Source organism: Bombus flavifrons, chromosome 14 (genome assembly GCF_040668555.2).
Source record: "Bombus flavifrons isolate JBK064 chromosome 14, iyBomFlav1_principal, whole genome shotgun sequence".
Lineage (NCBI taxonomy): Eukaryota > Metazoa > Arthropoda > Insecta > Hymenoptera > Apidae > Bombus > Bombus flavifrons.
In genome coordinates this window covers 6479800-6503564 of record NC_138455.1, presented here as the reverse complement: position 1 = coordinate 6503564, position 23765 = coordinate 6479800, and the positions used below count along the sequence as shown (strand labels likewise).

Sequence of the window (23765 nt, the reverse complement as noted above, 5' to 3'; positions counted from 1 at the left end):
AACTCAGCGCTTCGAAGATGGGATTTTCGATCTCTGGATGCTTTTTCAACATCGTGGAATCTCACGTCTAAAAGAACGAATCGTCGATCTCTAGATCCTCTTTCGATTAGAACGTCGCTCGGATAGACAAATTATCGAGTTCTAAATTCTTTCCGAAGACTAGTGAAGTGCAGCGCTTGGAGAAAGGGATCGTTGATTTCTAGATCTTCTTCCAACACTGTGGCGCTTCTAAAAAGAGATCACAGATGTCTAGATGATTCTTGAATATCATCGAGGTACTGTTTCTAAATTATCCTCAACGTGAAATTCAGCTGAACTAGAATGATCGTCATTATCAAGAAGCAAGATCCGACTGTCCGATATTTTGACGAAAACTTCGACAATTCGCGGATTCACTTCGAACATACGACTAGCGGATAGAAAATCCAGTGGTTGGAAAAATTGTTCGTTTCTATATCTCGTTAAAATATCGCGTAATCCAGTGGTCGAGGAGGATTTCTAGATCCATTTCGAACATCATAAAACCCATCAGGAAGGCGAAACGATCGCGTTCGTCGATACGAAACCGCGTGACTCGCGAGGAAATTCTTATGCAACGCGTGCAGGACGTGGTGCACACTTTGCCGGTGCTTAGGCGAACGTTAGAGCAGAGAAGGAGAGGAGAACCCGTCGCGAAGAATTATGAATGATCCTCGGAACGAGGATGATCGCGAGCCGGCCCCGTGTACCCGGTTGCTGGAAATAGCGTGCAATCTGCGCACGGAAACGCCGACAACTGGACAAATACGCTTGTTGCTCGCTTCGTTTGCTCTAAACCAACGTGCTATCGTTGAGTCGTGACGAAGAGGTACCTCGGACCGGTTGTATAACTATTCAAAGTGAAACTTAATACATTGTAGGACAGTGAATTAGTAAAATTAGAGGCTTTTTCTCTTATCAAGCCGAGGATCGTTGCGCAAGTGCTTTTGTTACTCGTTTCGTTATTTGCGAGCCAAGGTGCTATCTTCATCGAAGAAACTTCAATTACACACATTATCCTCGGAACTTGATACATTAGTCGGTGTACGCAAGTGAATTAAATTTCTCTTACTTTGTCGATCTGATAATCGTCGTGTCGAGGAACGGTTCTTGTTCTCTGTGTTTCATCGACGTGCTATCGTTCACTTGCGACGAACAGCACATGTAAGTATCTACAGTAAAACTTAATCGTACAGAGCCGGCAACGGAAATTAATTTCCCTTTCTTATTCGTCAAAATATTGCCACGCAAATGTGAATAGCAACTTTGTTATCATGGTGATCGTGGTCGACGGATGCGGAACAGTGATAAGGATGACGAAACGGGACGAGAATAAATGATAGCGTATGTATATACGGTCGCGGTTGTACGAGAAATCGTACGACGTTTTAACGTGGCCGTGAAACTCGGGACACTACTGTGAATCTAAAAAGTGTTCGTTTTGCATTGCAAATGAAAGAACGTTTCTTTAAAACGTAATTGTACAACGAACCTGTGCGACAGTACGATGGTGTTATCGATGGTTCTATTCTATACCCAACAAATATAATTGACGGTGCTGACCGGTTTGACGATAGAAAATTGTATATACACGTCGTACTCAGGAAATATGGTTATGAAATAGAAAAATGACTGGAAATGATTTCGCTGGGAAGAGGTGAGTGGCGTTCGTGGCGAATCGTAAATTCAATTGACGTACAACGCGATGGTGCTAGTCGTTGAGGAACGTGTTTCAGGTTATCGTTCGATTTACAATCTATGAAACAGTCACGCTGGCGACAAAAATCATTCTAGAAACTTCATGATCACGGATAACAACCGTCTCGTATTTCGTGTATTCAAAAATCTGTCACTCTAAATCTTCGGTGAGGTTCTCGTACGATGATGTGGCAGAGAATAAGCGAGAAACGTTTGCGAAGGAGACAAAATTAATTGGTAAGACGAGTTGCCCATTTCTGGATTCGCTTCGGACGTGGTTGGGTCCAGTGGTTCGACAGATTTCCAAATTCTAAGAAGAAGATTCTCGTCGCCGTTGATACGACATGATCGCCCATCAGCGCCTTGACAAAAGGATCGTCGATTTCTAAACTTCGAATATCGTGGAATCGATAATTAAAAGAGTCGGAAATTTCCAGATTTGAATTTTCAATTTCCAATTTATACAAAGCGTTCCAACAGAGAAGTCAAAGATCCACGCAGCATCTCTGAACATCGCGGAGTCAGTGTTTAAACGGAAGAATCGAAAATTTCTATCATCCTCATTGAGCTTTGTGAGATTCGGCGCTTTAACAAAAGGATCGATGCTTTCTAGAGCCTCTTTGACTTTTTCCGGGATACGGCGTTTCAACAGAGCCGCCGAAGATCTCTGCGGCCTCTTTGAATATCGTGGAAACCAGTGCTTGGACAGAGGAACCGACGGTTTCTAGAGATCCTATTCGAACGCGGCATGAAATTCTTCTTTGTATCGCGTCGGTGAATTTGGCGAAGAAACTCTGAATAGGAGAAGAAAAGAGACACGGGAGGGAAATCGAGATCGTTGAACGAAATGCTCATGACTGAAAAGGGTTCTCTGACGAAAGAAGGAACCAACGAGGAATCGGACGAGCATACGATCGCCACCGACAACAACACAGTGCCACTGGACGAGTTATTGGTGAACTCGACGGTTCCTACGACCGCGGTTGCAATAAAAGTGTGCGATGACTCCACGGACGAGGCCGGAAGAGGCAACAACGAGAAGCAGAAACGCGGCATTCTCAGCAACTTTCAGAGAAGGACATTCAGCAGGATCAGCTTCAAGGGAGAGACCGGCCCTTTACTGAGCAGGTCATTTTCTATATTTCCTTTTTATTTATCTCTTACTCCCTGATATACAGATATATTATACTATCATTATTATTATTATTATTATATTATATTATACATTTTATTATTATATATGTCAAACGTGTATATATCGTAAGAATATTTAAATTATACAACTGAAGGATAATATTATGTATGAAATTAGTTGGTAACTTGGATCAGTTCCAAGGTAAATAGTAGTGCTCCACTGAGCAGGTGGACTTCTTAACTTCTTTCCATGTATATATTCTAGTTTATGAGATTTTTTAAATAATACAGAACGAAATTTATAGCTTGGACCGGTCCGAAGACAAAAATTGATCCTCTACTGGCCAGATGGATTTTTTAACTTTTGTATCGTTCATGTGTTTTAAAATGTTTCGATAATACGTATTTATTTATGGTTGGCGCATAATTTTGTAGGAAATTAATTCATAATTTGAATTAGCTTCGAAGAGGAGGTCCTTCCTCGAACAAACGAATTTTCTAATTTTTCTTCCTCGTACGTGTACGTACGTTCCGCTTCGAGTGATGTAGTTGAAAAATAACGTTGCACGAAATTGTTGCAAGAGTACGAAGAACGTTAAAAATATCTTTTCGTATATATGCGGAGATTTGTACATATCTATACATCCGGCACTGAACTTGGGCCTACATACTTAAACTATTCTCTACGAGCTATTTAAGCGAAATAGAAATAACGATATTTATCTTAATTACTTAATTTAACGAAAAATTGCAAAACTTACGACGATTGGTTAATGTTCGTTATACTTGTAACCACGTCTACGTACTCGCGTTGACAGTAAAAATGTAAAATCGCAAGTGTCTCAAAGGAAGGTACACATACGTATTTCCTGGTCAAACTCGAAATATGGAAACGCAGGATTTTATAAGAAAACTGAGAATTCCCGTTTTTCTCCATTTTCTGTAAGTATACCTTTTAAATTTTCACGAGAGATATAGGTGGATGAGAGCTTGGCGAGCAATATCGTAACTTTCAACGATGCAGTTAGCGAGCTCTCTTTACGATAATCTCGTCCTTCCTGTGTTGGAATCGCGAATTATTCGGAGAAACCAAACTGCTTGAGCGATTCGACGCAAAAGAAATTTTTGGAAGATATCAAAAAGATGGTGAAACAAAAGGGGAACTAAAAACTGATAAAAAGCTAGAACCACTAGAATAATAGAAATGTAATTCTTCATAGACATTTTACAGATTTTAAGTGGACTTTTTTCACGGATTTGAATAGTAAAAAAACTTATGTAACAATAAAAAATCTGAGACGGTCTAAATAACTAATTCGTAATATTTCATAAAAATTCTACAGTGTATAACTGTAAACGAAGCTTTTTCCTTTCTTCGTGTTACAGATTTCGTTCGTACACTTCTCGATTTGATTCGAACGATACAAGTTTTACACGTTGGCCGTCCCTAGTTCTAGCGTCGAGTAAAACGTAGAAATCATTCGGAGGTTACTCAGAGAATGCACGTACTAACAAGAAATATTTTTCTATGTTTAATAAAATGTTTCAATAAATATGTTTTAATAAATATGTTTCGATGAAATTTTCCAAAAACGTATTTAGAAAATATTTGACCGTTGCGTCTTTCATCGACAGTAGAAAAGAATATAAATAGCCCTTAAATTTCAAGTCAAAATATACAATGCGAATTCTCAAGTAATAATAATTACGTATAATTAATTAATAATATTATAATATTAATAATATTAATTATAATTACGTATAAGAATTCTCAAGTGATAATAAATCAGGATGCAACTAATTGCTTAAACCGGTGTTTGCCTTCTTACTATGGCTTTTATGGCCGGGCAATCTATTCTTTCTAATTTTATTTTAGAACGAATCCATTGAGCACTTGAGGTATTATTAATTAGCCTCTCTATGAGGTCAGCACCATAAATTTTACAACTTAGCAGGTAGGAAACTCGGATTTCCCCTCTGTCCCTCAAAATCCCCAACAGCATATTTTCTCGAAAACTTGTAATAACATCTAACTTGAATATTTTTCTTGAATAACTTGATAATTTGAAAACTATTAGACGTAGACCTGTTAAACATGGTACAGATAAAACTATGCAAATTCTATTGAATTGTATTCTTTACGATAATCTTCTCGTTGAATCCTCCAAAGCACGGATAACTTATTGCACATTAGAAACGTTCCGCTTTTAACGTCACGAAACTCGAACGTGGCAAAAACAAAAATAATTCACACGGCCATCGAAGGCAGCGGGGAATCCATCTGGAACCGATCTTCCGAGGATCCATCGGAGAATAGCGATAATTGCGTGTGGAAGACGCAACGCGATTTTCGGCGGCGCCGTCGAAAATACACGCGACGCGACGCGTCGTCGTTCGTCGTGAAAACTGGATCACAATACGTGGCTCGCGACCCCGCGAAAATAGCGTCGTTCCCGTTTCCCTGCCACGATCGGCAGAAATCCTGCTTTTCGGGACGAGAATAGAACCGTCTAATTGCGGAAGACGCCTCAAACAGATAATCCCGACGCCGGCGTCGTTGGCCGTGTACGCGCGCACCATAAAAACCACGACGTTTCGCTTGAGGTTAATCGAGATGTTTGTTAAGCAACGTATCGGTACCATACGGTTTCTTCCTCCGCTCTCGCGTCGTACGAATGGTTTTGTTCGATCTTTGAAGATTAATAACACTGTATTGCATACAAAGAGCCAGTTTGTTTTTGTTGGTCAGAAATGTTGATTGTTCACTCCTTTATGATGGCAGAGGAATTATTAGACGAAAATATTTGTGTGTTTATGAGAAATGTAAATCTTCAGAAATGGATAATTTATATAACGTGAAAAGTATAATACGCATTCAATGTAGTTGGCCTCGTGATAAAAAAAATTCCGTCTTCAATTGAATATAATTAGATCGAAGAGGCTACGAAATTTGACTGAAGAGATGCTATGTTCCATGCTACAACAGGAGATCTCTTTTTATACGTATATTATGGATTATTGTATCGTATCGTACGAACTATCGCGTCGTATAAGTGAAATAGCTCTTTTATAAGATATATAAGCGCTTCTTTAAATTAAAAAAAAAATGAATAAGCATCTGTTCGATCGCTTCGCAGGGAGACGCGTTCACAGTATAGCGCGCCAACAACAATCGTAAATTCCCGTTCGACCCCACGAATCAGTCGATTCTCTATTTCGTTTAAGATTATAACAATGATTTTAACATGGGAAAACCTGATTCTCCCATGTTTCGTCGTAATTAGTAATAAACCGAAGGAACCTTTCGAGTTGAAAAACGTTTGTAGCAATTAAGGGCTTTAACGGTGAAGTCGATGCTAAATTTTATGACAGTTGCGACAGTTTTATCACAGGTTCGACGATATTTGCACATTTGGTGGTCTTGGTAATGACCGAAGAATGGATTTCGGTATACAATAGGTCATAGTACGTAACAGCAATTATCAATTGTTAACTTAGGTCTATTCAGCGTTCTTGACTATAGTGGCAGGTCTGTTTACAAGAATTATTGCACGGAATTAGCATCCATTTTAATTAATGTGTGAAAGTTTCCATACTTAAGTCTATAGCTTCTGTCCATATTTTACTGCCTTTGAATTCCTTCTTTCTAACGGAACTACTATCTTAGAGAAACAGATGAGGTGTGGTAAATGTCTCGAGTTCAACTAGTTCTTACCTGGAACCTGAAAAATCTAATCCATTTACTCTCGGCTAATCCTTTAGTAGAACAATTTCTGTTCCTCCTGTTGCATTTCATTTATACCGATTTACGAAGCGGATCTGTTTAAGCGGGTCAGTTGTCGATAGTTGAAAACATGTCTCCTCTTATATTTTTATAAAGAGGATACAATCTACAAAATGAATTTCATCAAAACCGATTTATTATTTGTTACTCGTTTATCGATGCCTACATTACACACAAAGTACAAAATTAATTTATTATTTATTACTCGTTATTTGTATTAATTAATCGTTAGTTAATATCTATACTTATCACTGTGCAACGCACAAGATCAATTTTATCAAAATCAGTTTACCAATTGTATTTATTATTTGTTACTCGTTATTTGTATTTAGTACTTGTTGCCTAGTATTTGTACTTATTAACGCACAGGATCAATTTTGTTAAAATCAATTTACCATTTACCAATCGATTACATACAAAATCAATTTACCAATTGTATTTATTATTTGTTACTCGTTATTTGTATTTAGTACTTGTTGCCTAGTATTTGTACTTATTAACGCACGGGATCGATTTTGTTAAAATCAATTTACCATTTACCAATCGATTACATACAAAATCAATTTACCATTTACCAATCGATTACATACAAAATCAATTTACCATTTACCAATCGATTACATACAAAATCAATTTACCAATTGTATTTATTATTTGTTACTCGTTATTTGTATTTAGTACTTGTTGCCTAATATTTGTACTTATTAACGCACAGGATCAATTTTATTAAAATCAATTTACCATTTACCAATCGATTACATACAAAATCAATTTACCAATTGTATTTATTATTTGTTACTCGTTATTTGTATTTAGTACTTGCCTAGTATTTGTACTTATTAACGCACGGGATCGATTTTGTTAAAATCAATTTACCATTTACCAATCGATTACATACAAAATCAATTTACCAATTGTATTTATTATTTGTTACTCGTTATTTGTATTTAGTACTTGTTACCTAGTATTCGTACTTATTAACGCACGGGATTAATTTTGTTAAAATCAATTTACCATTTACCAATCGATTACATACAAAATCAATTTACCAATTGTATTTATTATTTGTTACTTGTTATTTGTATTAACTAATGGTTAGTTAATATCTATCACCTATCACTGTACAACGCACAAGATCAATTTTATCAAAGTCAATTTATTACTTATATTTGTTATTTATTATATTCATTATTTGTATTTAGTAGGTGTTGCTTATTATTTGCATTTATTACTGTATGATGGATTACGTGTATCTACTACTTGTTACTTATTATACCTATTATTATTAAAAAGCTGTATATAGTGTACGATATGAAGTTTAATAATTTTTAATCTATATAAATAATATTAATCTAATAATATTTAGGCACAGACTTTTCAAGCAGGTCGCAACAGCTAACTGATCAAATCTACTGCTTATTATCTATTACTTTAATTTACTACTCGTTAAAGTACTGAAATCGTGCATCAATTAAGCTTGTCATAAATGCATAAATATTCCCACTTCATTTCAACTAAACAGAAGCCTTAAATCTGCACGGTCATGAAAAATCGGCATCACCAATGGCGTGTCCGAAAGCTTGATGAAGAGACGTTTCGACAAATTGAAATAATGCACCGGTGCAACGACTTGTTTCGGGGCGGTGTCTCTTGTCATCGAGGCTCCATCTCTAGCGAATGGAACGAATCTTACGGATTCTCCGTACGTTGCCAAATTGGCTAGCGCGAAGACAAAAGGGAAATCGCCAACAGCAAGGGTCGAAGTAGAATCGTTTCAGTGTGGGCTGAGCCTCGGTTCGTTAACGTACTCGATAATTGGACGAGCACCCTCAGCAACTTTAGTCGACGATCGCCAGCGCCCCTTTCCCTCTTCTTCTTCTTCCGCGCTACCTTGGATTTTTTTCAATGATTTCACCCGGTGACGCGACGTTTTTATAAATAGTCCGGCAAAGTGCGTAAATCAGTGCCCCGTTGCCTCGTGAAAGTTACTCCAGAAATTTCTTTTCTTTTTCATTTTCCCGCCAGAAAACGAGTTCTTCCCTTCTCGCGATAAAAGATGAGAACGAACAGTGGTGAATTTGTTCAAGAAACATTAGGATAAAATATAAGGGAAATCGGTGTGAAGTGAACGATTTGGAGATTTTATTTTGAGTGAAAGTGACATAGTGAAGTGAACATAGAAGCGAGTGTGCGCGGGAAGATCGAAAAGATCGGAGGATGTGATCCGAGGGGGTCGCAGGGCGAAGAAAACGCGGCAAGACCGAGAAACGGATGTGGTGTAAACGTAAACGATTGATCTGGATTTTCCAATGGCTCTGGACAGGCTGCGATATTTGGCTCTGACGATGAGTTCTTTATTCGTTGTGCTTTAAGAGCATCCGCTGGTACGGTTCTCGGCCCCCCGCTCGAAGGTGGCTTAAACTTAGACGCCGAAATTCCGCTGCAACTCGGGTCGAAATACGAGTTGGATTCTAAGCGTGCTCAACACTGAGTCGTTGTTCGAGAAACACAGATTTTTTCTGTGTCTTCGTATTCTTTCCTTTCTTTTTTTTTTTTTTTTTATTTATAACACATATCGCGAGTAGCTGGCACTAAATAAGATAGCGAAGTCCACGCGTGTGGCTAGATCTACAAGCATTTATTTTTACCGATCACCGACCTTTCGTTGTCACGTTGCAAAGCAAAGAAAGAGAGGAAGAAAGAGAGAAAGATGATATTTAACCCGATCGATCGATCGGTGTTGACTAGTTAAAATAATTATCTGCACGAATCGTGTGAGAGATAAAAATCCGGTGTGTCCTTTGAAGAGAGAAAAACAGAAGAAGAGGAAGAATGGATGGATCGACGTTAAAAACACTTTCACCGAGTTCCTCGGGATCCGGAAAGATCCACTTGGGCGAGGGAATGGCGTTATCCGGCCTACGGAGAGCGTTGTCTCAAGTGTCGATGCTGGTCGTTAAGGCGACCACGTCAGGGGAAGCTGCTTGGAGGGAAGAATTGCAGAAGTATGTCGCTTCTACTGCACGTTTTATTACGTAAGAGTGATCATATTCATTGAGAAAACTGGATACATTAAAAAAATATATTTCCTTATTATAATGATCTTATGATATCAAAGAATCTGTTGGGAAAAGTTCAAAAATACGGTCAATCATGAAAGTCTTCGTCTGCGTCGTATTATAGTGACGTTAAATCGATCGGAATAGAATTCCAAGTTTCACCGCAAGGTGCAAATTATTTTTTGCCAGAGAAACTAACTTCGGAGTTAGTTTCAAGCACAATGCAAAATCTCCACGAAATATTGAAACCTACCAATCGAAATAATAAGATCGTTCGAATGCAATTCTTTTCCTTCAGATCTGTTTTGAAATATTTTTATGGAATAACCCACGTTTCGTTATAAAACACTTATTGCAACGAGCATACGATTTGTCCTAATGAAAACACGTATTTTTATAGTATGCACGAAGCACCTTCGAGATTGACTGTATTTCCAACAAAGAGTTACGACAACACCGTGTAAGTAACATCGCACATTATCCGTCTTCATAATATCGTGTTTCGATATTGATTTGTAGACTGTTTCATAAAAATGCGGAACAGTAGTTGAACAATGGCTATGTCGATGCAAATTGAACGCAAAACTTCTAATATACTCTTCCGTGGTGGCAAGCGTTGCTTTCCTGCATCTAAGCACAAACTGCACTTAGCATAAAAATACTAAATGGCTGCAATGCATAAAATTTCGGATAACGTTGAAAACAGTATAGGTACAACGATCATCATCGTCTGGTGTAGCGTTTCGGGCCAAGATGAAAGAGTCTGAATCAAGGACGACTTCCAATAGTCGAGTTAAGGCTCGTACCATCTCGTCAGTAACGTTCTTTAAACAACAATCTCTCTGAACGGTTTATATCATTAGGTTTATTGCGGCTAGTTATCATAATCACAGGCACTTTCTCGTCTGCTCTAAATCGTTCCGTTTTACGAACCGCGTGGGTCGGCCTTTCGAAACGTCGTCGCAAACTCTCTATTTCCTAATCGATCGTTTTACCAATCAATTACCTGTGAAATGTTCATATCCTCTTTTATAAACCCTTAATATTAACGACTCATAGAAAATTGGACGCAAACATCCAACTACCTAACGAGATTCGTTTCCCAAGCTATGAAGTATATAATATAGGGTGTAACTGTTGATTCAATCGGACAGAAAGGCGACTGTACGCGAATAAATACGTCGAGCATGTAGGATACAATTTTCTCACTCGAGGAAGATTCGTGTTTGATCAAGTTTACTCGAAATATTTGCCCCATTCTTCTGCATTTAGTTACTGTCTCTGATAATCGTCGTTCCTTCAGGTTGACATTTCTAATTTACCTCTGCGTTTAATCAACAACTTAACAACAATTTCACTTATCGCATTTGACGATCACAGCATAGGAATTAAACGGAATATTTATACACGACAGATTACCTTGTGACAAAAGAAATTTCATCAGGTGTAAAATTCAGTAAAATAAAGGACAGAGTGGAAAATACTTTCAACAGTTTTTCAAATACTTTCCCACGCAGGGTCACTGCCAATTGTATCGCCAATTACAAAACACCTCGTGTCAAGTTTTCTTCGGCTAGTAAAATTCTAGTAGATTTTTGGTGAAAAAGCTAAGGGAGAAAGTAAGTAAACGAGAGCCCACAATTGCCTTCGAGTAATTATCTCGCGAATCCTCCACGAGCGTCAGAGTCAAAGGTTATGAAGTTTCAAGTTGTCAAGTTTTCCCCAGAATTCGTTAAAGCGGACAGGTTCCTCTCGAAGGGAAAAAATCTCTCCGACTTTCCAGCTTCGTCAGTAACAGTAGCCCGAACAGGTGTGGAAGTCTTAATCTATTTTCATCTCGGGTCAATATGTCAGGGTTGAAACTGAACCGAAGCACACGAATTTAGAACGTCGTTTGCCAGACGAACGGACCAAGCCAAATCGAACCGCGGTCTAGGTCTCTTCGAGAAAACCAGTACCAAAAGTCCGAATCTATCGGGTTATACGCTTTCTCGTTCGTCTGCGGAAGTTGGAAGATCTAGCTAACCACTTAAACTAGCCGATAAACCATAATTCTCGATTCCGATCTCTCATCCATGAAGATATTTCTACTCTTCGAAAAAATCTTCAAAAGAGAAAAATGAACTGAGAAAAAGAAATATAGAGAATCCTCCGAAAGTTCATTCTATGAAAATCTTCATCAGAAATTGGCGAAAACGACAAGTTTGTTATGTTAAGCCTTTTTTGATAGTCATATTGTTTTGAACCATTAACAAAGGAACAATTTCCATTAAAAAGTATAATTAAATAATGGTAAATTATTTTTCAACGATTGCTTTTAAGTATACATAAAACGAATACATGTATTAAATGGATGAAGAGGAATGAATTGGAAATGGTCAAAATAACCGGCTCGTCATTTTTCAATGCAATTCAGAAATTTTCAATTCGCTTCAGGAAGAATATTTCGCATAAAATTGCATCTTTTATTTTCGACTAAGTATCTGGGTAAAAGCTCTCTTCTTTTTTCCTTGCGTTTTTCATCTTAATATTCCTTCGACACATTGAATTTCCATATTTGAATAATTGAATTTCTATTCACATTTAATCATCAACAGTTGCAGCGTTAAGAAAGACGCTAAACTGTGATATTTCTAACATTAGAGACACCTCTATTAATGTACGATAACAAAGCAAACGAAGCTCTCTCATCATCTTCCTACATCCGAAAGACAAACATCCTGTCTACCACTCGGCGTCCACGTCCAAGTATCAACTCTGACGTCGGGCGGACGCGACGCGACGCGACGCGTCGGTTCGACGAAGAAAATCGTCTGACTCGTGGCGAAGTCTATCAGGGGCGAGGGAAAAGAGACAAGTTCAAAGAGATCATGTGGACATTGCCAACAACCTTAACGCTTTTCGTACGAGTTTCTAAATTTCAATAATCCGTGGCTACGCAACGCGTCTATGTAAACACTGTTCCTAAATCTCGATTCTGTCTGGCTGAACGAATTTTCCGAGTTCCGCACCATCGTCTGCTTATTTCTGGCTGATTCGATCAGAAATACACGCGCCTGTCGTCTGGCTACTGTCCCTGGAATTCACAACATCACCCCGGAAACTCTGGATAGCCGCAGACGCGAGATCTTCCCCATTTGCGTTACACGGTCGCGAAAGTTGCTTAATTACGTCGAGTAGCTTAAAATTAGTTCGAATTACTTGGCCGGTTCGGATTTTCAAGTTCGAGGAACTCGCGGTTCTCCGTGACATCTAGCTCGGATTTGGAAACGTTGCAAGATCCATTTTTGGTAAATATACCGAGGAATGGACAGAATGCGGAGAATTCGAGCAACATTCGTAGGAATTTTAAGTCGTTTTCGACGACTTGAATCGAAATTTGCGAATTTTCTGACGCTTCGAATGAGAATTTTTTGCGTTTTCGCTTTGAATTCAACTTTGCGAATTCTTGGGCGCTTTGAATTTGACTTTGCGAAGTATTCGGCGCTTTGAATAACAATGTTTTCGATTTTTAAGCGTTTCGACTCTACATTTTGGAGCTTCTGAGCGATCCGCGTACAACTTTGCGAATTTTCTCACGCTTCGAATCAGAATTTTTATTTTCCGAGCGCTTTGAATCAAAAATGTTGGAATTTATAAATGTTTTGAATCCATATTTCGGACTTTCTGAACGCTTCGATTTCGAATATTCAAATTTCCGAACGCATTAAATAACAAATTTTTCATTTCTGAACACTTTGAATTCAAACTTCTAGATTTCCCAGCGTTCTCAAGTTAGAATTGTTTAATTTTCAAACGTTCCCGGTTGAAGTTTCTTAAACTTTTAAACGTACCCGACTGTTGAAAATTTTAACGTTTAATATTAATATTTAAGAGTCTGTGAACGTTTCTAGTTCAAAGTTGTACATTTTTGACCGGCCTAAATACAGACTTGAAACTTTCAAACCTGACCAGAATTAAGTTCTAAAAGCTACCGAGACTAGCATTGGTGATGTCTTGATTTGATCAGTATCGGTAGGGTTCCGCGTTAGTATTTATAACACCGAAATATCGCTCTAATTATAAAATCTAGTATCACCTCGATATTCTGAGATCTTCTATTTCTTTTCTACGGCATCATCGAACGTTATAGCGAATCGTGTTCCTCGTTCGTCACAGGGAGCATTCGTTTATACCGAGACGCTATCAGTTGCCAAATTGCGTACTCTACGCTGTATTTCAGCTAACGTCAGAATTTTAATGTATCTAGCTTAACTTTGATATCCACTTGAAACATCCACTTTGTCTCCGATCGTCCAATTCTCTGCCAAAACTTGCTATAAATCTTCTTCTTAGAACGACATCTCTCGATGATCGTTTCTTTATCGATCGTGTCTCGTCGCTCAAAATCAAATGAATCTTTATCATTCGGATTATAATCGATTTGAATATGTCTGAAACCTATCGATTTCTTCGCAATACGAATGTTATTGACGTTCGACGAACGAAATCTGCGAATAGAATAGGCCTGTACCGCGAGCAAAGATGACTTTTCACGGAGATAGAATCGGAATCGGTGTATTTTTAGCAAAATGCTTGAAGTTAACTTTAGGAAGGATCAACCGATCAGTTTGCCTTGTTCAGACTGCTCTTGATTCGTTTTAACGATGCACAGCTGAGAATTATTATTATATTATCGAGAGATATTATTATATTATGATATTCGCAAGTTACGTTGTAGCTTCGATCCGAGTGGCAGAAGAGTACCCGCGAATTTGCATTAGAAATCTTTGCATGGAAAATACTCTGCGTTTTTTTAATACATTTCTTTTCGTAGAATTTGAATAGTTAAAAAGGGATAATCGATTTCCTGAAATATTTGGCTTGGGGAACATCCTGTTTAAATGTTTAAATAATAGTCAATCAGCCTATTAGTTCTCTACTTATCGTCATATCGCTTTTTCATATTCGAAATATCTTCAAAGCTTTGACGAACAGAAGACAAGTTTTAAAAATATATCGAAAAGATTCTTATATATTTAAGATAGATTTCAGATTTCTTATGGCTCGAAACATAAAGAATCAAGAAGATTTGTAACAAATTTAAGGGATCTCTCACGATATATCACACCATAAATCTTTACAGAAGTTATGTTACATATAAATTCTCCCATTATTTAATCACAATAATTAAAAATCCAGCAATGAAACGATCAACAGTACGTGCTATGAATTTAGCGATTAAATAATAATACAATAATCAGATAGGAACTATAGCTGGTGGAAGAGTCTGATTGTAGAATGGAATCCAGCGTGAAAAAAAGAACAAAAAATATATAATAATACCTGTTGTTAAGATTGTAGTTTACTACGAACATTTTGATAAAATATTTACCGTAACGTCAGTGACTCGGATGAAACAGGATCAAGCAAATATTTGGATATCAGATTTCGTAATACTTATTTTCACGTTGGCGAAAAAGCCTATGGGACCAGGACCACTTAGGGAGCAATCGAATTTACCAATGTTTGCGAGATGACAACAGCTGCTGTAAGATTATTGAATTCGGTAAAACGATATTCGATAAACGCTTCTTCAAGCGTTTCATTTTCTAGGACGAAGTACCGATTCGAATACGAAACAGATATTCCACAGGAGGACACGCGAGTTTTCTAAACAACCATGAAAATATGAAAACTATGCGTCGCCGAAAATATTCGATATTCTTGGAGACTTTGCTGTCTTCTGTTCGAGGAAGCAATATGAGAAACTGAATAACCAAATCGTATTTAGACTTTGAAAATTCAATCTCCGATGATTATTGTATGCAATTCTAGGTATTATCACCCTGCTCAAATTTATTATGTTTCGATCTCTTTAATTCTAACGTAGGACAAAATTTCCAATGTTTAAAGATGTTTAAAGAATAGAAGGAAAAATCGAGAATCTTTAAATGAAAATTGCGCGTGTTAGTGACTGCTCCTTTTGTATCGTCGAGTTTGAAGAAATTTGTTAACTAATAAGAAAGTACGATTATCGAAGGACGCATAATTAACGAAGCTATTAAGGGCAAAAATTGGATTACCCCGATGCATAATTAGCTGAGTAATTCGTTGGCTGAAGAAGAACGTGAGCGTAAAATAATATTCAGCGCAACAAACGATTTCGTTACGTTACGCGATTTGTAGAAAAATTGTAAATAAATATCTTCGCTGTTTTACGATTAAACCTTAACACGTTGACTTTCGACTGGTATTCATCGACGACCCAAATTATCAAATATTAGACAATGATTAAAATTCGATAAGTTTCACGAACTAAGAAACGTTCAACGATGCCGATAACCGAGGTAACACGAACAGTAACACGTTAGGACACACAATATCAAATATTTGAGAAAAATTAAACGTTACGGTATTATATTTCAATCTGTCGCGACTCTCAGGGGAAAACCCACATACAAAATTCACTGCATAGCGGTCAACATGTTGATGTTGCGCTAATAATATAGTGAAGACACGAGAGAACTTCTACCTACGGTACAATCCTAATTCTTTGAGATCGAAGTTCTGACGTCGAAGATATGAAAATTGTCTTCTTCGAAACGCAAAGAGGAACTAAAAATTGAACAAGTGCGACGGGCCTAAGTGGAAGTGTAATTCTTCGAAGCTGTGATTCATAGTAATCACGTGCGAATTATTGGTTAGAAGACGATGCTTTTAAAAGTTGCTCGCAATTAGGGACGAAGGTAGTGATTCATGTAGAGACGGAAGACTATCAGGACTCGTTTGTCTGTCGATTTTCTGGCAGATTGCTCTAAATCGGGCCATCCCGGCGCGTAGGAAACGCGTTCAACGGTAAATTATGTCCTTTGGCATTAGCCTCAGTGTATTTCGAAGCAGACCGTACGACCATTTTAAACGGCCTTTAGAGAAGCCGTGGGAGGTTTTTAGCTGGACGTCTCGTTTTCTGTCTCACGCGGAACACAACCCTCTAGGACGCGATTTCTTTCCATCAGGTGTGCGTAGAAACGGTCCGACGTAGACGAAAAAAGAACGAAGGATGTCAGTGACCTTCTTCGAAAACTGGCGCCTGATATAGAACAGAGGTTCTCGGTCTCTGGCGAGAAATTTGGAGAACAGAAATAGCGCGCTGTTCGAATTTCTAATTATCCAACTTGATCCAGGGTCAACTTTTCATTTGCGAGTTTTTTTTTTTAGTTTGTCTTTTTCCGATATCGAGGTTGTAAAAGAGAATCCCAGAATTCGATATTTCTTTCTTTCATTTTCACCTGACAATTTTATGAAATCTTGAGGAAATTTAATAGAAGCCTGTTTGTGTCTCTGATTTATATAACGAAGTTCCGAAAAACATCTACTCGTCAGGTATTCTAATAATTTTTCTTGTACTTTGATAAAATAGTATGCAAATTATTTTGCAGTTTCCAACGTTATTGCGTTTATACTTTTCGGCGTCGTTTCAATATTTGGTCCGCGATATGTTACGTTCCAATAAAACAAAGTATATATCTGCAAATACAATAGAGATGGAGCACCTTGTTTTGACTATTACGAGTTTGTCTAACATTTTATATAATACTTTATATAATCGTCTTTTATTATATTTTACAAAGACCTGGTCCCTAATAAGTTCGATTCTACTGAAACAAAGTACGTATCTGAAAATAAAGTACAGATAAAGTACCACGTTTCGATTATCTCGAGTTTTCGGATATTTTATATAATACTTTACGTAATCATCTAACGTTCTACAAGGACTTGGTTCCTGATAAGACAAATCCGAGGAACGAAGCAAACTACATATCCGAAAATAAAATAAAGATAGTTTAATCCATCTTAATTATTTCGAGTTTTCTAATACGTTATATAACATTTTATATAATTATCTAGTAGTTTATAGAAGCATGTTCGTAAGATCGAAGTAGCGAAACAATTAACTAACATCGTAATTCGACTTTTAAATATACGCAAAGTACTCAACGCTGCTTTCTGCTTTCAGATACCGGCAAACAAGATTCAGCTCGCGACGGATACGCAAAAGAGTGGTTTTCAAACACGGCGATTGCAATGTCGTACAAGGAAATGTCGCCAAGAGACGGCGCCGTTACCTTCAGGTAATTTTAAAGTATTTCTAAAAGCGTACGACTGTAGCAGTTTCGTTTTAAGAACATATATACAACGTTCCAAGGCGATGTCACGAATTTCCGCCAGCGACACTTAGCGATCACGCTACAAGTTTTACGCCTCCTTTTTATACAAAACCGTACGAACCTCATTTAGCGTAAAAACACGAACTTGATTTATCTCCATCTATTTTCCGAGTACAATTACTTGCCAAATTGTCGTCCTTCTCTATAGTCGATGTTTTCATGTAATTTCTATATTCCGGTTCTCTAGAAACGTTTATTTCTCGAACGTGTTAAAATTAGCGCAATTGTTATACTTTCTCGGTGTTCTTAACAGTCAATTTACTCTTAAGTCGATAATATCGTTTTATTGAAAGTTTATGTTAGATTGATGAATCGTTGTGGTCTGAAATAAGATTTTCTATTGTACACAGTTCCTTTAAAATATCGAGTTTAATCGACAAAAGTAATTTTCTTTTCTTATTCGATGCGCTTTCTCGACGATTAACCACGTACTTTGATTATTCCAGATTTATACAAATTTTCAGTTCCAGACTTATAAATTTTTACTTTCATTTTTTTCATTTTGAAACGGAAGATTCTTTGGTTTGTCGGTTTCTGTTAGAACAACGTACGTATTGAAAAATCGTCTAGATGAAATTCTCGTTACACCAAGATGTTTCCAATAATTTCCATGTCACTTTTTCTAAATTGAAAGCTTCGTAAAAGAATCGTAGGAATTATTCACGATAGCCGATATCACCAGGTCACAATATCTTTGTTATAAATCAGCCTGACATTCGATATAAATAATTTGTAGCGCAGGTTGCTTCCTTTTCGACCCAGATACGTCTATGGTCATTTTAAAGGAATTTTTCCACCACTATGCGATACATCCCTTGAGATGGATGGCAAAATTATGAAAACTACCTAACAACAGTTATGAAAACAGTATAACAATTTAATCGATACTTTCAACCTACGCTTCAAACGGAAGAAAACTAACATACTATACTTTAAACAAACATAAGATAATAGACAGTTCAATGACTGACATGGACTCGTTAAATTTAACTTTTCCAGAAATAATATTTTACACGTATTAATACTAGAACGTAATAATATTTTATACGTCAATTTAATATTCAATTTAATACGCACGTCAAAGGAACTTATAACACGTACAAACGGGTACGAGGTGACTCCTTATAAAAAAAAATAAGAATAAAATGTGTAATAAAATGTTTTTATTTGTGGCTGAGTTTACGAGAAAATCGAGTTTGAAAATTTATCGGGTATACTCGAACGTGGTTAATTTCGCACTAGACAGAGCTAAATAATCAACAGCAAGTCGTTCTACGTGTGAAAATAAGTGGAAAATGCGTAGTAAAATTTGTTCTCAAGACGTTTCGTTTGGGAAAAAATAAATTTTCATATTTATCTTATCTAACTACCAGATCGATTCTTAACTAAACATATTCGAACTCTATTTTCTTGAAAATGAAGTCAAAGGGAAAATTTTTATTTTATATTTTTTACTTACTTTCGCCTCTACGATAACGTCTTATCGATCGCTTACTCATATCCAGTCGGTAGTTAGCCATGTTTAAGTATATTCGATAAATTTGCAAGCTCGATTTTCTTCAAAACTAAACCTTAAATGAACAAATTTTATCGCATATTTCCTTCTTATGTTTTCATCAAGAAATCACCGCGTGCCTGTTTGTACGTGTTATTCGACCGCACCCTGTATAATCAGACAATTTCAAATTTTCATCGAAACTATATTTTTATGTAACCTTTTCAGGATATTTTCACGACGCTGGTGGACGCACAATGGCGTTGGACTCTGTTGGTGTTCTCCATGAACTTCCTACTGTCATGGCTCGGTTTCGCCCTGATATGGTGGCTGATAGCGTACAGCCACGGCGACCTCGACCTAGAAAATCAGAACAATCCAAACATAACGTTCACCCCGTGCATCAGGGAGATTCGTGGATTCACCAGCTCCTTCCTATTTTCCATCGAGACGCAGCACACGATCGGGTGACTACCAATTATCTTCTATTATTATCAAGCGTAATTTATATTGGATCAGTGACTCGAACGAATTAACAACACGGCCGATTTGGAAGAACTATACCCTCCCTTCCCTGATTAATTAGTTGAGTTAACTGGTCGTGCGATAACGTTGGGGCTCGATGCGATCGTCGGTAATTTTCTTAGAAATCTAGCGAACGAGAGGAAACTTATTTAATATTCGTAACTCTCATTCGAGGTACAAGAGCGGAGTTACCTTGCAAACATTGCGATTGGCAAGATTGGAGAACTCTGACCTAGAGTAACCCAGCAAACTAGTGAAATTAATCTGAGATTAATTGCCTCGGTACCTAATCCTAGGTCGCGTACAGATTGTAGTACCACTTTACGTCATCTAGAGATTGTAGATCACAGATACAGATAATCAGGAGAACTTGAGCCGCAGTTTGCAATCGACTAAACGATAAGATAAACGAATTTTTCTACGGGTTAAGTGCAACTTGTCAATTCACGCGGATCACTCGGAAGATTCGAATTCGTTCATTAGACACCTAAAAGTGGTGATTTTCTTTTTGTAACTACTCGAGACAGTCACCTGAAAATCCTGGGACCAGCCGTACCTCTGACCTGAAGTCGTAGGTCGTAGTAATCCAGAGATTTGGATACCACCAAATGAATCCTTGAAACCACACAGTTTTCAAAATCTCGCACTTTGCAAATTCCCGCGATCGCGTGGTCTTACGAACTGTAAAAATTCAGGAAACTTACGAAATTTTTCGAGTTCTTGCGGTCCCGAAATGTTAAGATTCCCCGAGGGAAGCTTTAAATTCCTCTCGTAAGATGGTTGGAAAATAAAAATCTCAAAAATCTCGAAATCTCAAACCTACGGTTCCCTGCGATCCCAAAATCTTTGTCAGTCTAAAATGATTCCACGATCTCTAGATAACTTTGAAGTTCTACCACGATCTCCGATTGCCCCATGGCCGTTCTAGAAATTCTATGCTACTGGGTTCCCTAAGCTTCGGTTTAATTAATTCGGCTCCACCGGATCTTCTATGGTTCCGTTTTTCACTTTCTCCCTGTGTCTCGATACAAAGCCATGCTAACAACAACAAATATCGTAGGTACGGGTCGAAACACCCAACAGACGAGTGTCCAGAGGCAGTGTTCGTGATATGCATCCAGTCAATGACAGGTGTGATCCTGCAGGCCTTCATGGTCGGCATAGTTTTCGCGAAACTGTCCCGGCCAAAGAAGAGAACGCAGACGTTGCTGTTTTCAAGGAACGCTGTGATCTGTCAGAGGGATGGACAACCCTGTTTGATGTTTCGTGTCGGTGACATGAGGAAGAGTCACATCATCGAGGCTCACGTCAGAGCCCAGATGATCAAAAGGAAGGTAAGTTTCTATTTCCTTCGGGTTGAACGTGCAAAACGACGACGTTACGTAACGCCTGTTTGTCCGCCTTTTTTTTTTAACCGAAGAATCCCGAAGAGAAACTTTGTTTTTGTCATTCACGCGCTTAAATTCTCCTCTATAAAGTTGTCTCGATTCGATCGAAGAAACTTCGTCCAGCGCCAATTTCTACGAAATTCTACTTTATTGCTTTCATCCAGGATCAATAGTATAATGATCTGATGGCGTCAACTATACTTTCAGGTTACCAGAGAAGGAGAACTGCTGCCGTTCTTCCAAACAGAATTGAAAGTGGGCGGCGATGGCGAGGAGGACAAGATATTCTTTATTTGGCCAACGACGATCGTTCACAAGATCGACGAAAAGTCGCCTCTTTATCATATATCAGCCAGCGATATGCTCAGGGAACGATTCGAGATTATCGTCATGTTGGAAGGTAATTTAATACGCAGGTCCCGTGTGCCAAGGTGAAAGTCGAAAATACGAAGCAAAAGGTTTTCGTTCGATCGCGTGAAACAAACCACTTTCGGATTAAATACGTGTAAATTATCGGCGATAGATTATCTCACGTGCGAGAATTAGTTCAAAATCTAAAACAAAAGACATCTTCGTTCGAACTTTTTCGAAAAATCGAATTTGAAAATTCGTCGAGACAATCTTTCGTTTTTATTAAGTAGTTATTATTATTTGATAAACTTTTACGGACTAATTTTCAATCGATCGAGGTCTATTTTCTCGACAAAGAGAAGCTTCGTATAACTTATGTTTCCGCGTCGAATCAGTCTGTATGATAAGTAATTGAACCATCAGTTGCATAACACACTGGATGAATCAGGAAGATAAATTTCTATAATTTCGCATTAATTTCAGCTGTCGTTGGACCAAATTTCAGGAAACTTTACGTATTTAATGAGTCAAAAAGACAAGCAAAATTTCTAAAATTCCTCTTCAATTGCAGGTGTCATCGAATCAACTGGCATGACGACTCAAGCCAGAAGCTCGTACCTGCCGTCTGAAATTTTATGGGGACACAGATTTGAACACATAATCACGTTCAAAAAGGAGACTGGGGAATATGAAGTGAACTATTCCTTGTTCAACAATACCTACGAGGTTGACACACCGTTATGCTCAGCGGCTGATTTGGACAAACTTAGGACGATGCAACGATCGAAAGGAGGTACGAGCAAAGAAAAAATTCTAACAAGCATGAATTCCCAACTTCGTTAAAATTCTTCAAAGAATCGTCGTGATAATATCGGACTGCGGATTTTTATGCATTCACCGGGAAACGCGTTAATTCGGGAAGACGAGTTAACTCGTCGTTTGAATCCTAAATCTCTTGGACGTACTAAGTGCTTCGTTTAGAAATTCATTTCGGTTTGAAAATCGCATTTGCTTTGTCCTTATTCGTCTTTAATTTCGTAATGTTTCTAGTTTAAGAGACCAGACTGACAGGTTGAAAATGCAAAAATCCATTGAACTCGCATAATACGCGAGGATACGCGTGAAATATGCAAAGCGTAGTATACGTTATCATATTTAGCAGGCGGAACAAGTTTACATGTTACAAGTTACAAATAATTCATAAAAATACAAATTTGCATAAATATCCGCAGTCATCTGATAGTAATCGATGGAGAACTCTATTTTATCGACCACTGTACGCTGTCGGTGAAATGTGATTGACCTCGATTAACATGAATCAAGCTTATTGAATCTGTACTGTCACAAGCGATACTGTCCGCGACATGAGACGCATTCCGCGACGCGAACTATCTGTTAGCCGCCGTATACGTTGTAGCTTTTACCTCGAGTCGAAAATCTGGCACTCCACTTTCCGATCACTGCCAATATGTCCGAACCTTGGACCAAGAAAAGAATCAAACTGTAATTGCACTGAACGTGTGCTCGAGCCTATTAATTACCGATTAATTCCATAATTAAAGCCATTGTTAAATAGTAAATCGTTCGGATGGAACATATTTTTTTAAAAGGGAAATTACTAAATTGTTAACGTCAAAATTATCAAGAGAGTTAGGACCATCGATTCTTAAAAGATTTTCATAGAAATTTTGTAAATTTAGGACGATGCAATTTTGGAAATTTAAATGACCTTTTCTTCATAAAATACACACAATAGCGGCTAAGAATTTTAGATCGTTTTCTAACTCATCTTCTCACTTATAGTTGGATAGAACGCTTCTGTTAATTTTATTATTAATTTGAAACGAATGTGGTCATTTCCTTCGTATCAATACATTTCTAAGCTGGCTTTTCTTCGAATTCTTGGCTTCTACACCTAGTAACTTCAAGCTTACAGTGTATAAGGATGAATTCCGTGACTGTTCCATATTGCATCATATTTAGAAAAAAATGGTAATATTAGAGAAGAAACTTTCTGGCAAAAGACCCATGAAACAGTTTCAAAAACCATGAAACAGGCCTACGAAAACACCCATAAACCTACAGTTTCGGTTCTAATCTTTT

At 37.7% G+C, this 23765-nt stretch overlaps 1 protein-coding gene across 4 annotated transcripts in view; it reads left to right on the top strand.

The window, feature by feature from the left end:
* The first annotated feature begins 2174 nt into the window (after nt 1-2174).
* The window catches only part of LOC138186707 (ATP-sensitive inward rectifier potassium channel 12), a 43830-nt gene continuing 22239 nt past the window's right edge, over nt 2175-23765 (top strand). The window contains exons 1-7 of one of the 4 annotated variants that reach the window (XM_069126818.1): nt 8322-9639; nt 10094-10153; nt 17693-17807; nt 19627-19865; nt 20984-21257; nt 21519-21711; nt 22234-22455. In XM_069126818.1, coding sequence (XP_068982919.1) covers nt 9467-9639; nt 10094-10153; nt 17693-17807; nt 19627-19865; nt 20984-21257; nt 21519-21711; nt 22234-22455 — 1276 coding nt within the window. In that variant the 5' untranslated portion in view covers nt 8322-9466. Of the gene's footprint in view, nt 2845-8321; nt 9640-10093; nt 10154-10402; nt 10506-17692; nt 17808-19626; nt 19866-20983; nt 21258-21518; nt 21712-22233; nt 22456-23765 lie in introns of those variants that run through there. The other 3 variants (XM_069126817.1, XM_069126819.1, XM_069126820.1) reach the window with 3 other exon arrangements.